Source organism: Balaenoptera borealis, assembly GCF_965194805.1.
Source record: "Balaenoptera borealis genome assembly, chromosome: 5".
NCBI classification, from domain to species: Eukaryota; Metazoa; Chordata; class Mammalia; order Artiodactyla; family Balaenopteridae; genus Balaenoptera; species Balaenoptera borealis.
The window spans coordinates 79,429,382-79,445,114 of record NC_138862.1 but is presented as its reverse complement, the minus strand read 5'-3'; the positions used below and the strand labels follow the sequence as shown (position 1 = coordinate 79,445,114).

Genomic DNA, 15,733 nt, shown 5'->3' with positions numbered 1-15,733 from the left:
CATAATCATAGGACAGTTACCAAAATTAGGCAATTAACACACTGACCACAATACTTCTTGCTAATATATAGACTTTATTCAGAGTTAATCAATTATTCTATTGAGATTCTTTTTCTGGTCTAGGACCCTATCCAGAATCACAAGTTGCATTTAGTTGCCTTGTCTTCTTAGTCTTCTTTAAGCTAGGATAGCTTCTCAGTCTTAGTTTGTCTTTTATGAAGGTCAGTGACTCTTAACCAGGGCTACATGTCAGAATCATGTGGGGAGCTTGTCAAGATACTTGTGTCTGGGTCCCAACCCCAAAGGTTCTGATCTAAGAATTGTAGAGTGGGGCCTCGCTGTATGCAGTAAAAGAAAGTGCTTCCTGAGATGCTGATGCGTACCTTCGTTTAAAAGTCAGAGCTGTTTCAACACCTCAAGCACTACCATTTTGTGTTTCTATTCACATAACATCTCTCCTTCCACTTCCTTCATTTCCCTGTTCCTCTTCCATTCCCAAGTCTCCTTTATGGACAGAAACCTGACCCTCCAACATTCCTGGAGGATTTGAAGGAGTTTCTAGATACGTTGTGGGATAAGATCCTGTTAAGACCTATCTACAGACCTTTTATTGCAGAAGAAAGATCAAGTACAGTACACATGGTTGCAGTGTTTCTTGAGATGAGGGTGTCCCCATAGCCAGGTGGTGACTTAGGGATGAGGACTCAGGGCCTGTATCCTGAAGACACGCTCCGAGTAAGTTAATGTGTAAAAACAATGACAGCAACAACAATAGCAATGACAACAACAACAGCAAAACTAGGTGGCTTCTTTAAGACCGATGTTATTAACTGTCCAGCTATGAGCATCATGCAGAACCTATGACACCCCCGCCCCCAGTACTATAGTGTACTGACCTTATGTCAGTAATTGAAAAGGGGCAAAATGGTCCATGGTAGAAATACATATGTTCATTTTTTCAGAGTTCAATTCAGTTTAATATAATATAGATTTATAATAATAATCATTTATAATAGTAATATTATTACTATTCATCAGGCGTCTCCTGTGTGCTCTATGTGCCCTCTAAAACAGAGAGCCTGCTCTCAAGGTGCTTATAGTCTAGTAGGAGAAACCAATAGATATGCAATTAAACTAACAGAGAGCAGAATATGTGCTCCAATAGAGCTAAATCAGGAAGGAGCAATATGTTGTCACTGGAAGTGACGATGGGTCACTCTATCCAGATATAGCAGTGGTGAAATAAGTTTAAGTGAGCTATTTAAAGTGTTTTTATTCTGCAACTATCATCCCTCCAGCTCCATCACCATCTTTGGAAGGAAGGTAAGCTTCTGGCCTCAGTGGCCGCCACAGGGTGACGTCCCATCTCCAAGAAAAAAGAGTATTTTTGGAATAGTCTCTCAGCACATTGATATTTGTTTGCCAGCTTCTTTTTTCAGTGGTAAGTTAAGATTTTTTTGTTTCTCTAGACTGATGCCTCATTCTGTGTCCACGGCATGAATTTTTAATTTTTAAACTGAGAGAATTTCACTTTTTGGTGTGGGGCTAAAGGTATCTCAATAGTTGGTAGAAGATTGATGCTTAGGCTTAAATCAGTGCCCTGTTTATTTTGAATGCCCATCTTTGGAAGCCAAATTATATGGTGTGGTTTGTTGTTTCGGTAGAAATTACTGTCTTTTTGTAAGACAATTGACACTTGGTGGATTCAAAAATGCTATTTGGTTTTACTCCATTTGGAGAACCAGACTGTCCTCCTAATTTCATATTATTTGAAAATCATTCAGTGTTTCTTGACTAAGAAAGTGAATCTGTTTTTCAACAAATGGAGACCCCTATGTGATAGAGAAATACAGCATACTTAGATATGATGCCCTAAGGTATTTCACCTTCACACAGACTATTTATTTGTGGTCAAACATGAGGACTATTGAACTCAGTGACGACCCAGGGATTCCGTATTAGCTAGATGTAGAGTGAAACTGTCCATCTGAAAATCAGGGAGACTTCATCTACTTTAGGATAATCATTCTTCCTGCTTTTAATTTGAGAATCTGTAAGAGCATTTCAAGCTAAGTTATTTAGAAGGATGACGGAGACATTACATTTTGGCTTGGGTAAATATAGTGATGCATTAAAATTAAACACTGGCTTAAGTAGATTCTGCAATTCATTTCAAAGTATCTTCCTTTTGATTTTTTAAAAATGCATGCCTATAATTCACATTTATTGTATAACAATTAAACCAAAAGGAGAAGGCATGAGCTGTAGACAACCATCCCATGAGCTATAAACAACATTGTTAACGTATACAAAATGTTTATACAGAAATAGTGCCATATTATAAACAATATTCAGTAGCCCATTTTTTTCCTCACAAGGTAATACATCAGAAACAGCTTTTCATGTACTTGTACCAGATACCCCATGACTCACATCTTCACTAGATTTAAGTCTTTGTTCAAATATCACCTCCATGAGACATTTTCCAACCTTTCTCTTTAAAACTGCAACGTTCCACCATCACCCTAGCAGTCCTTTCCCCCTTCTTTGCCCTATATATCTGTATAGTACTTATCAAGATTTGATATCAAGTATGTTTTATGTAATTTATTTTTTAAGTGTTCTTCTTCTCCTGATAGAGTATAAATTACACGAGTGCCGCTCTTTGTGTTTGTTTTATTTATTTGTTTGTTCGATGTTTCCTTCTGGTGTCTAAAATAATCCCTGGCACATAGAAGGCACCCAATCAATGACTAAATAGATGTCAGATCTAGATCAACATCATCATTTTGATGGCAACACAATTTTCCAGTGTGTGACTGACTTCAATTGATTTTTTTTTACCCAAATTTTATTGATGAATAGTCTGATCATTTCCATTGTATTTCACTGTGATTAAGATTCTTTAACCTGCTTCCCTGTATAGTCTTTAGTCACTGCTTTAGTAGGATAGTTTATTAAAAGTGGTATTGCTGCATCAAAGTGTATAAACATTTTTAAGGCTTTTGATACCTGTTGCCAAATTTTCTTGAGAAAGTTTTATCTTTAACACTCCTATTTATATATAAGTAGCATACGAGTGCTGAATTTCTTATATCGTCTTATACCATTATTGTGTTTCATCACTCTTTAATTTTGACCTTTCATTTAAATAACATGACTTAGAAAATTAAGTACTATCAGAATCAAAAATTTGTTTGTTTTTTAGTTAAGCAGCAGAAAATAAAAATGGAAGAAAAGTAGAAAGGTTTCTCTTCTAATATATTATTATATATAACAAAAGCATGAACTCCAAAAATGTCTAGTGTGAGAACTAGAGAACTGAAGTTACTTGGTTGAGGTCACATATCTTCCCATTTACAGATGAAGACGTGTCATTTAAGGGGGGCAGTATTGTTGCTATTTTGATGACAGTGAGGACAGGGAACCAGGGATGCCCAACCTTGCCCTGATAATTATCAGTTCTGCCAGTGAGTTCTCAAAGGGGCTGCACACTGAAGGAACAGGAAAAAAATGGAAATTCAGGAGCTGCCTTATTAGTAGCTCTGTGACTGCTTAATCCAGGAAAGAGGTCTGTGGTCACTCTGAGATGGTGCCTAGGCTTTGGCTCTGGGAATAAGCAGGCTTTTTATCCTACCTCTAATAGGAGCCACACATTGAGTAAATCAGTGCAACTCCTTTCATATTTTTTAGTTACAACCAATGGGTAGTAAATAGATTGAGAAGACTGGGAGGTGATGCATTAAATGGGCCTTATCCTCAATGGTTCCTTGATCTCTGCCATAGCCCAATATTTCCTGGTGGTTTTTGAAAACTTATGACACATTTCTAGGTACTGAAAATTCTCTTTTGAATTGTGTGTATGTGTTATTTTAAAATAAGTGGGTAGAACAATGACCGGTTAGAAATTTGTATAACGAAAAGTGAGTTTCTCTTCCACTCTTGTCCCCCAGTTGCAAAATTGATCTTCTTAGAGGCAACTTGCCTTTAATAATTTCTTGGGAATCTACTTCAAAGATACTCCCTGATAATACAGGCATATATGTATATATGTTATCACACAAATAACATTTACTTAATGTCATAAATCTTGATACTTCATTTTTAAAAGATTTTACCCAGTGTGCTTTCTGATGGAGTTTTCTTGGTGGCACATGTGTTTTAATGAGAACTGAAGATGGATTTGAGGGTAAAATTGTAAACAAAGTCTTCAGTTGCTTGGTTTCATAATAAATTGCCTCTCATTTACGAGGCGAATGCTACAGCTGTGATATAACTCAACCACCTTACAGGGATTTTTCACTCCTGTTCTATTTATTGTATCTTCTCACTTGTTCTCTTTTCTCACCCTTGCTCAGAGAGCTTCATCTTCTCAGATTTGGTCTTCTCTACTGAGTAGGCAAATTTCGACTCAGCTGCTCTTTTGTGCATAAGTGAAAAGAAAAAAATGTCATCTATCATGTACACATTGTACAAGTCACTTACATACAGTTTAGCTTAGCAGTGTTCAAACTGTGGATTGAGACCCATTTATGGGTCACAGTCACTTTAGTGGGTCACACACAACACCTTTAAAGTAAATAAATAACAGAGAAAATGTCAGTGTGGATTACATGCAATAAGTATGGTTTCATGAAACCCTTGTTTCAGATATACATGTACTTACACATGTCCAGATAGGAATTTTGCATCATCATATAAAAGGTTATTTCTTTACTTCTAGGTTGTAGTCAAAAAAAAGTCCAGAGTCTCAGTTTTAACTGGGTTGATCTGCAGAGGGACACTGTGAAGTGGCTATTGTTATACTCATTTAATAGGTGAGGAAAACTGAACCTGAGATGGTAGCAGTTCCTTTTCCAAAGTAAAGGGTTGAGCTAGGCTTTGTGTTTTAAGTTTTTGGGCTTGAAATTTTGTACTATTTTCTTTGGAACATATTTCCTTTCTCTATTAGTTACTATTAATGGAAAAGAATAACTGTCTTTACTTGAAGCTTATGATCTGGTCACCATAATTATTTTTATTTCGTGTGTGTGTGTGTGTGTGTGTGTTCCAACCCAATCTCTTGTGTACTCATAATTTAAATTCTTAATTTGTGGAGCTCCAAAGTAATTTTATTTATAATTACCTTAAAGTTTAGATTTTCCTTAAACAACCAGAATTTCTCCATTTAAGGAAGTTAGAGAGCCAACATCTGCCAACTGCCAGAGCCCTTCATGTGCGGTCTACAGATCTACATCAGCATCACCTGGGAGCATGTGAGAAATGCAGAATCTCAGGCCTCACCCCAGACCTGGCGAATCAGAGCCTGCATTTTAGCTAGATCCTTTTGGTGATTTGAACATTGATGTTTGAAAAGCACCTAAGACACCAGGTCATTTAAAAAAAAAAAGCAATTGAGTGATTAAATGGCTTTTTATTCATTTAATTTTTCAACCTACGTTTACTGAGGGATGACATGGCCCAAACCTTATGCCAAGTGATGGGGATATAAAGATAAATTATGAGTGGGCTCTGTTTGTTAGGAGTTTCAGTTCTTACTAGGAGAGAATGGCCATGAACACATAAATGCAATCAAGTATTATAGATGCTGGGATAGAACCTGTATGAGGCACAAAAGGGGCTGTTATCTAAATCCGTATGTGTGTGTGTGTATGTAGGTTTACATGAATATTTGGATCAAGAAGAAGGAGAATGATGCTTGCTTTTTTTTTTTTTTTAACCATAGTAAATGAATCCAGACTTTATTGATGATCTGAGTTTAATTACTCCCTTGTACTTTTGCACTACAATCATATATAACCAGTAACCATCTTCTTTGTTGGTAAATTCTTGTTATTTTCTCCCTCTCACGGGGGACGTCATATCATGAAGGGCTAAGCAAACTGTTTTCAGGTAGATGCCTTTTATATATGCCTGAGCCATGTTACTGGGGTAGCTACAGTGGGTGATAACTCAGTTACAATCAAGTAGCCACATCTGCTTCTCAGTGCCACTGCCTTTTAAATACCCCTAGACTAGAAAGGGTAGCTTGAGAAAATATAAATAGCTGGGTTTCTGGGAGTTTTTCCTCACTCTCTTCAAGTTAATGGTATGCATAACAGGCTATTTTCTGATGTCAACTGGAATAAAGTAGTGTTTGGGAATCAGGGATATAATACTTTATTTGCCGAACTCACCTGAACTGCCTCATGGTGCTACATCTGGCACAAAGCAGAAACCTTTTGAATATTAGCTGAATGAGATGGGATGGTATAGAGCAAATTAAGCAAGATCTTTCCTTGCTTCTCTCCAAGGCATTGTGAGCATATATTTCCAGCTCTGTATTTCACTAGCAGTGTAACTTTGGAGTAAATCATTTTAGCTGGTAATTGAGGAATAAATGTATTTTGCGTGTTGGGTAGGCTTTGTATGGTGAGGAAAAGGGTGAGGAGGAAACCAGGTTTGTAGACATGTGTCTGTGACTACTCCACTCCTAATAAAACCAAATATTTCTTTCTTAGCTTTTATGTATCACTGCATTCCCCAGTTGCCTGATGTGTGTCCATTTTTGGCTTGCCTGTTTGATTTATTCAGTGCCCCTGTAATGCACAGGGTCTGGGAGGGAGTTCACTTGGATTTCCCCAGCAAGCCCAGAGGGCAGGGCCTGCACTAATGTGAAGGTCTACAGCTTAGCACTGCTGGTTGTAAGATACTACAGCTGATTCCGTCCAGGTGCTTTTTCCTCTAGGAGGGTTGCCCCGCGCGCATCTCAGCCAAGTGCTCTTTCATCGTTTGAAGAAATCTGCTGTAAAGGAAAGGATCTTCCCCCGCAACATTTATATACACACATTTTGTTCTTTCCTTTTTGCCATCTTCCTTAAACATGGAAATTGTGCCTTCTCTCTTAAGCTGAACTTACTGTTACTTAGAGGCATTTCCCTCTGTTGACCTGCCTGTTAAAATGGTGAGCCTGAAGTCAGAATTCTCATAATAGTTCTTAGTCTGATTTAAAACTCTTTACGAAGAGTTTTTCGTTCCAACTGTCTTAACTGGTCATGCTTCCCTTCAAAGGACCCATTTTCTATCCCTTTATCATGTGTGTGTGTCTGTTTTCTAGACAGTTACCCAGTTCTCCAAATCCTTTTAAAATGTGAGCTCCACTCTAAACAATGTAGCAAGAAGCCTATGATGATTGAGCTTGAAAGATGGAAATCTTTGGTCTAACTTAGTAACGGATTAAAATAAGCAGATACGTATTATGAGGTTATCACTATGACTTTAATAATCTGCCTAATCTTGCCTAGAACACATGGTCTAGATTTATGTTGTTTTCAAGATATTTCTTTTAAAAAAATACATTCTGTTTTCTTTCTCGGTTCCTTTTCACCCTCCCAGGACTCTCATCAACCTGCACCTCACTTAATTTAATTTCTATGACAGAAGTATAGGGTCAAGAAGGATATAGTTGGAAGGGACCTCAGAGATAGGCAGGTGTACTTTTTATTCTAAGACAAGTTTGCTCTGAGAATTTGGGCAGTTCATGTGTCTTTTGTGGGCCTCTGTTTCTACCTTCATAATATATCTCCAAGATTTTGGTCAGTTCTGATACTGTTTAATGCTCTGACAATTCCTATGACATAAAGAATCTGGTAAAGTATAAGAAGGTGCTGAGAAATTCTCTTTTAAATTGAATATGAAGACGACATAGGTCCAGATAGAACATTTGAACCTGAAAATTAAGCTGTGAAGTAGAATTTGATCATCAAGTCTCCATCAACCTAGACTTCTTTGCTGATCACTTAAAACTTCATTGTGAGCTTTTGTCTCATACATTATGACTTTTAAAGGTAGAAAAGATCTTGGTGACGATCCTTTTTACTTGACAGGTATTTCATTTTTTTTTGAAGGCCAGTGAGTTTCTCAGTCCTGGCTGCACATTAGCATTATCTGGGTTTTAAAGGAATACGGGCATCTGATCCCTTCTCCCCATTCCTTTTCCCCATCCCTGAGATTCTGAATGCATTGGTGTGAGATAGGGTTTGGGCATCGGCATTTTTAGATAAGATTCCTTGGTGATTCTAGTACCTAGCCAATGTTTAGAACTCTTAGATGGAGTTAATAATGATTTATGAGACTTACAATTTTAATAAGGATATAGACAACATATATCTTCAGATGTGTACACCCAGAAGGATGAGAGAAGTAGAGATGTTTCTATATGACATGCCATTGAACCTTTCCAATTCTATGGGGTCCAAAGTAGGAATACTATGACACTTTGCTTAATGCAATGGTTCTCAAAGTGTGGTCACCAGGAGCACCAGCATCACCTGGGGATTTATTAGGAATGCAAATTATCAGACCCTGACCCAGACCTACTGAATCAGAGCTTCTGGGGGTGGGACCCAGCAATCTGTGTTTTAACGAGACCTTCCAGCGATCCTAGTGAGCTCTAAAGTTTCAGAACCATCAGCAGCATAGAGAGTTGTTGTGGGAGTAAGAGGTAGCCTAGGAAAATCTTAGCTGAGTGCCTGGTGCATGGTGAGAGTCAAAAAAACAGAGTATTCTAAAGATAGTGTGTTTGACTTCTTGGTAGCCTGAATATGGCTGGGAGCTAGACTTGACAGCTGTTAGCTACTCTTCCAACTCTAAGACTGTTACTTTTTTAAAATTTATTTTATTGAAGTATAGTTGATTTACAATGTGTTAATTTCTGCTGTATAGCACAGTAATTCAGTCATACATATATGTGCATTCTTTTTCATATTCTTTTCCACTATGGTTTATCATAGGATATTGAATATAGTTCCCTGTGTTATACAGTAGGACCTTGTTGTTTATCCATTCTATATATAATAGTTTGCATCTGCTAATCGTAAACTCCCAATCCATCCCTACCCCACCTCCCCCTCCCTCTTGGCAACCACAAATCTGTTCTCTGTGTAAGACTGTTATTTATAAGGCAAATGGAGCTCAACTGAACAATCTCAAAGGTGTATCAGAACAATCAGTCCAAGTCACCATCCTTCCACTGTGAGATTTAGACTCTTTCTTTTCTGAAGACCTAAGCTGTGATGTTTTGGTACTATCCAACAGTGACTCACTGAGTGGTAGAGACTATACTCTACCACTAAGTGTTGAACAGCTGAAATGCAAGGAAAAACTATTTATCCATAGAGGAGGACAGTTCCCCAACACGTCTAAAACATTATTGCTAAAAGGAAAAGGGCACATAGAGAAATTTGTTTTAGAAAATGAAGATTTCCTTTTCTTAATAGAATTTCTTGCAAAGAATATTTAAAAAGATTCCATACCAAGAACCGAAGAAGCGATGTTAGATTTCCTAGTATCCTAAAGCCTGGGTAGTGTACAGCTTTCCAAATTGGATGTTTCTTATTCCAGTTTCTCCTAATCTTGTCCTGCACACACTTTTAGCTTAGTCTTTAGTAAATCATATTCTTAGAAGTGTTTCCTTCTCAGAAATCCTTAATGGATCCTCACTGCATGCACAATAAAATTCAAACTCTATGCTAGATGTGGGACACACTTAAAAGCTTATTTTCATACTGCTTTAATTTTTATAACCTACTAGTGTTATTTTACATTCCTGTGTTTATGCTATATTGTAACTTGCTTTTTATTCTCTAGACCCTGATTTTTTTTTTTTTTTTTTTTTTTTTTTTTACCATTATGCCTCTATTTTCCTTTATTTCTGTCTAGCGTGAACTTACTATCTACATCATAATGTTCAGGGACAATTTAAATACCTCCAGTAAAGCTTCCTTGTTACTCCAAATGAATGTAAGCTTTCCTTTATCTTAACTTCCAAAAGAGTTTGTAGAGCTTAATAAATTGCACCTTGTGTTACCTTACCTGTTTACACATTTTTTTCCTTCTCTGCTTGACTGAAAATTTATTGAGAACAAGCAACAAGTCTCATACACCTCAGTAATCCACCACTCCAAGCACCTTCCCTGTTCTGGCTAAATGTACTTGACGCGCTTCTACACCAGCTTTATGTCACTTCTAAGTATCCCGTCTGATCCTTATTATTCTGAAAGTTAAGGATGCTAATTAAACGAGGAGAACTTAGGGAATAATTGCTGCGCAGGACAAAAAATTATGTGTCAAAGCCAATTACAAAGCAGTAAAATGCCAGCTAATGCAAATCTTCCTTGACTTATGATGGGGTTGCATCGTGAAAAACCCACTGTAAGTTGAAAATATTAAGTGGAAAATGTATTTAATACACCTAATCTACCAAACATCATAGCTTAGCCTTGCCTACCTTAAACATGCCCAGAACACTTACATTTAGCCTACAGTTGGGCAAAATCGTGTAACACAAAGCCTATTTTATAATAAAAAGTTGAGTATATTATGTCATGTATTGGACACTGTACTGAAAGTGAAAAACAGAATGGTTGTGAGGGCACAGAATGGTTGTAAGCGTATGGGTTGTTCACCCCGGCGATCTCCTGGCTGACTGGGAGCTGAGGCTGCCTGCCGAAGCCCAGCATCACAACAGTATTGCACCCCATATGATTGGCCCAGGAATAGATCAAAATTCAAAGTACATTTTTTGTTGAATGCCTGTTGCTTTTGCACCGTGGTAAAGTCGAGAAATTATAGGTGGAACCATCATAAGTTGGGGACTGTCTGTGTTTGTAAGAGTGCTATGGTATTGCATCCATGTTAATTTCATGTGTGTGTTTCCTTTCCACAGGTGATTTTCTTCCACCCCCGCCTCCACCTCTAGATGAATCCAGTGCTTCTCCATCGGGCTCTGGGAACTTCCCTCCTCCACCTCCCCTTGATGACAGTGCTTTCAGGGCACAGGTAAGATCTGGGGTTGAAGTCATGTTTATAAGCCATGCTAGGAATCATGAATTCTGAGATTGTTTCTGTGATGGATAAACATTTATCCAGAGCCTACAGAGAGCTTTACACCTCACAAAGCACTAAGGCATTTTAATGCCAACTGCCCAGCTCAAGCTTCCTAGAGTTCTGCTGGCTTGCCCTCTGAAGCCCTGGAAATCCTTTTACCTGCTAATTTTATTTTGAAACTGAAAGTCATTCTTTAGGAATGCCATTTGAGAAGTCCACATTTTCTTGTTATCCTGGAGACACACAGCCAGGCTTTTTTATTGCCTTTTTTCTCTTTCCACAGACGTTGCATTCTAAATGAGTAAGGCTGATATTTTAAGGTTCTGGCTGGTCACTGTGGGTACTAATTGGTCAGCAACATCTTTCTAGCAAAAGCAACAGCAAAATTTCTTAGGTTTTCTCTTCTGAGTGAGGTCAGGCGTGCACAGTATGGTATGTATTGACTATTTAGAAGTATTTGTGCTCCAGGGGGTGTTTATAGCAAAGTGACTCAGGGCTAGATTCAGAAGCAACAGTAAAAGTTCTCAGCCTGTGTTCATGTAGAGCCACTGGTGACCAGCTGCCACTGTTTAGGCAGTTAAATGCCAGTTATGTCAGGAAGGAAGACTAAATAATATTGTCATAAAATTATTGTCATATTTTTAGGGGTGATGATGTTACTATAGATATGTCAAAGAAAAAAAATCCTTATTTTTTAGAGAAATGTCGGCAGGATTGGTCAATGAAGTGGAATAGTGCCTGGTATTTGCTTTAAAATCAAAAGAATCTAAAAAAGAGTGGGTATGTGTATATATACGTATATATATACATATATACGTATATATACATATATATATGTATATATATATGTATATATATATGTATATAACTGATTCACTTTGCTGTACACCTGAAACTAACACAACAGTGTAAATCAACTATACTCCAATAAAAAAGAATCGTAAGAGTAGGGAGCTACTGAGTGAGAATATAGGTGAGAAAATATTAGTTATGAGTTGATAATTGTTGGGTGCATGGAGGTTTAATTCATTATTTGTTCTACCTTTGTACATGTTTAAGATTTCCCATAATAAATTTTAAAGAGGAAAAGCCATAGAAAGTAACTGCTTAAATAGTTCAGTTCATTGTGTGACTTTTTTTCTCTTAAATTTCAGGTTAGAGGAGACAAAGGTAGAAATGATTAATTCACTCAACAAATATTTCTGTGCTCTGTGTGGGCACCTTTATAGCACTACGTATTCTATATCAAAAAAGACAAACAGGGCTCTGCCCTTATGAAACTTACATGTTAGTAAGGGCTGTTCTTTGCATATTGTTTAATTTATGCAATTAAACATTTTGCTTAGTCTATCTTCTTTCTTGAATAGTTATGTAACTATTTTGTAAGCATGTAAAATCCTGAGTTCTGAAAAGTTTGCTTGACCTTGTGACAGAAGAGTTGTGTTTGATACTAGTTGAGCAGCTTATTCTTGTCACATGATCTCGACCAGGTCACCCTAAGGCCCACTTTTCTTGTAATTAAAGATAAGATAACTGTTTCTACCTCTAATAATTAAATGAAATACAGATGGATTTGAATGTACTAAACTATAATCACCTTATAGATATTTTGATGTTATAATTGTCACCATATAAAAGTAACAGCAACAAGAATAATAATAAGGCTTGCCAAGGGTTTCATTAAGAAAAATCAAACCTGGGGCTTTCATAAAATTATAAGAAGTCTTTTTCTGTATAGATCTTGTCCTGTTAACTATATCCAAGCTATGACTTTGTTTTTGAAAAGGAAGGAAATAAACAAAAAGCTTGTTGCCATGTTGGCTTATGTTCTATAAAACAGAAGGAAGAAGGATAAAAAAATAAAACAGATTTTGCCAAATGGAAAAGGGCAGATCTGGTAGGAGAGGTGTGTTGTTATTGAATATGTGGAAGATTGTTGGCAAGTTCAAAAGAAAATGGGCAGGGACTTCCCTGGTGGCGCAGTGGTTAAGAATCCGCCTGCCAATGCAGGGGACACGGGTTCGAGCCCTGGTCCGGGAAGATCCCACATGCGTGGAGCAACTAAGCCCGCGAGCCACAACTACTGAGCCCACGAGCCACAACTACTGAAGCCCGTGCGCCTAGAGCCCGTGTTCCGCAACAAGAGAAGCCACCGCAATGAGAAGCCCGCGCACCACAAGGAAGAGTAGCCCCCTCTCACTGCAACTAGGGAAAGCCCGCGTGCAGCAACAAAGACCCAACGCAGCCAAAAATAAATAAATAAAGTAAATAAATTAAAAAAAAAAAAGAAGAAGAAAATGGGCATGTCCTTTCCTTGTGTGGTGGTGATGTGATGTGATAGAGGCTTGGTCCCACTTTGGCCATATTTGCCCCAACTTTAGATTTGAGCTACGATGGAACTCAGAGTAATGTAATCACAGGAGAAAATTCTGCATGTTTTTCTCCCAGCCAATGGTGAAAACTCCTGTTGCCCAGTCCAAATATTAGCTGGTAAATGTGTGTTTTTATGTAGAAATCTGTTTATGTTTCCAGCTAGATCTTCAGGTCAGAGCCAAAAGAACCTCTATTAAGTGTGACTCTAAGAATTATAAGTTTTTCAGAGCTGAAAGGGACCTAAGAGATCATTGAGTCCAAACCTGGTGCCAGGCATCTGGTTACAGCTTTTCAAATACTTGCTGAATGAATTAATCCCCTCTCTTCATAAGTGAGGAAACTGAGACCCAAGAAGATGTGGATCCTATAGTTTCTGACAGAACTCTTTTGAGACATCTTGACTCTTTATCGTCCTTCCTCTCACTTTGCACGTGATTTTGCTTCAGGCCTCTCAAGACTCTGAGGTTCCGATGAGGGGGTAACATGCTTTTGTTTGGAAGGACCAGGTGTTGTTGGAGTTTCTCTTGTCTCTGAATTTCTGATGCATGCTGTAAACTTTTTTCTTTTTCCTTTGCAAAAGGCAGATATTTAGTGTCAAGAATTCTTGTTTTGAGAATTCTCATTTTTGTGGGAAAAGATGAATCTTGGAAAATCAATGAGAGATTTTCTCTTCTGTCAGTATTGGTTCGAGCATAGTGGCTGTAAGGTTTGGGGTGACCATTTAGCAGTCACTTCATTCATTCATTTGTTATTCATTCATTCATGATAAGTTGAATAACTTCTATAGGTCAAACACATACGCTGGGGTTTATAGCCTTAGAACTTGTCATCATGGGTCTAGTGCCCTGAGTCTCAACGTTGGAACTGTTAGCTTTGTTTGATCTCATGCCACAGTTGGTAATTCCTTTCTATTTCAGCCAGCCAGTGGGCAGGCATATAGCATCGTTTAGAGAAGTTTTAGAGAGGGAGAATGTCATAGAATTTCAGGTTTGCAAGGGAATTAGAGATCATAACTCAAGTGCCTTTTCTGTCATTTGACTCTCCTAATTTTTTTTCAATTTAACAAAATGTTTATGGGTGACTGCTACAGCTGAGTCAATGTTGAAGGCCAAGGAATAGATCAGATACAACCTCCGATTCAAGCTTGAAAGATGCATATATACCCAACTTCTAAATTAAGGTGTTTCGTAGTAAATTATTCCTTAGTCATCATGCTTTGATCGGAAGCACAATCTTAGTCCTATATTGAGGTAGAGGGTGGGGGAAATAAATTAACTATGTCTAGAGACATGCAAGAAGGATTCTTGGAAACGATTTCAATTGAACTGAACTTTGATGGCTAATTAGGATCTTAATTTTCAAATGGGGGAATGGAATTTTAGGCAATAAAGCAACAAGTATAAGAATACAGAATATTCTTAAGAATATTCTGAAATCATTACAGGTATTTGTTATTATTGAAATATAAGGTTGAGATCCCCAGGTCTGTTGTTGGGTGCCAAGTGGTGCTTTTAACACACCATCAGACAAAACGTGTTGCCCTTGTGGGAAGCCCTATGCAAATAGCTCTGAGTTGTCTGGTAGACTTCCTTGAGCTCCTCAGGGATTTACCTGCTGATACCTGATGGCTTTGAGTTCAGGTGCCCGATATTTAACTTCCTCTTTTTATGACATGTTTGCTTGACTTTTTCTTCATGACCACCAGCTGACATCTCCTCACTCTGCCTCGCTCTTTGTGACCCAGAGTGTGGCTTGCTTTTACGTGTCTGTGCTCCTGGGCTTTTACCTTTCCAGTTCCCATCACCTCTTCCATTCCTTCAGGCAGATGGCTGCCTTTGCTAGGGTAACTCCAGCCCCTCCACCTCAGAAAACAGACTGTTTCATCCATTGCTGGTTACTCCAGGTATTACAAATGTCTTTCTCTTATTGAACTGAAATTTGTCCCTTTATGATTTCCTCATACTGATTTTCTTCCTACCCTCTTAGAAAATGATGTGCATTCAAAGGAACTGCCCGGCCAGGAGAGAGAGAGGTGGTGTCTGTCTCAAGGGGGTGATCCATAAAACTCCTGAAAGAGGTCACTTTTCTGAGGAGAGCATGAAAACAGTGTCATGTGAGCTATTCACTGAACTTGGGGAAATGCCCAGAGTTTGTTGAAAAGAGAAGGAAGAAGAGAGACTTCTTTTTTTTTTTTTTTTTAATTTTTAATTTTTAAAAATTTATTTTATTGGAGTATAGTTGATTTGGAGTATAGTTGATTTACAATGTTGTGTTAATTTCTGCTGTACAGTGAAGTGATTCAGTTATATATATGTTCTTTTTCATATTATTTTCCATTATGGTTTATCACAGGATATTGAATAGAGTTCCCTGTGCTATAAGGTAGGACCTTGTTGTTTATCCATTCTATATATATTAGTTTGCATCTGCTAATCCCAAACTCCCAATCCATCCCTCCCTCCCCTTTCCCCCAACCTTCCTTGGCAACCACAGG

The 15,733-nt window shown here is 37.9% G+C and overlaps 1 protein-coding gene across 8 annotated transcripts in view; it reads left to right on the top strand.

Moving 5' to 3' along the window:
* The window catches only part of LPP (LIM domain containing preferred translocation partner in lipoma), a 694,560-nt gene that overhangs the window by 292,168 nt on the left and 386,659 nt on the right, over window positions 1–15,733 (top strand). For all 8 annotated transcript variants that reach the window (XM_082393255.1, XM_082393258.1, XM_082393259.1 and 5 more), the window contains one exon: window positions 10,706–10,818. In XM_082393255.1, coding sequence (XP_082249381.1) covers window positions 10,706–10,818 — 113 coding nt within the window. The remainder of the gene's footprint in view (window positions 1–10,705; window positions 10,819–15,733) is intronic.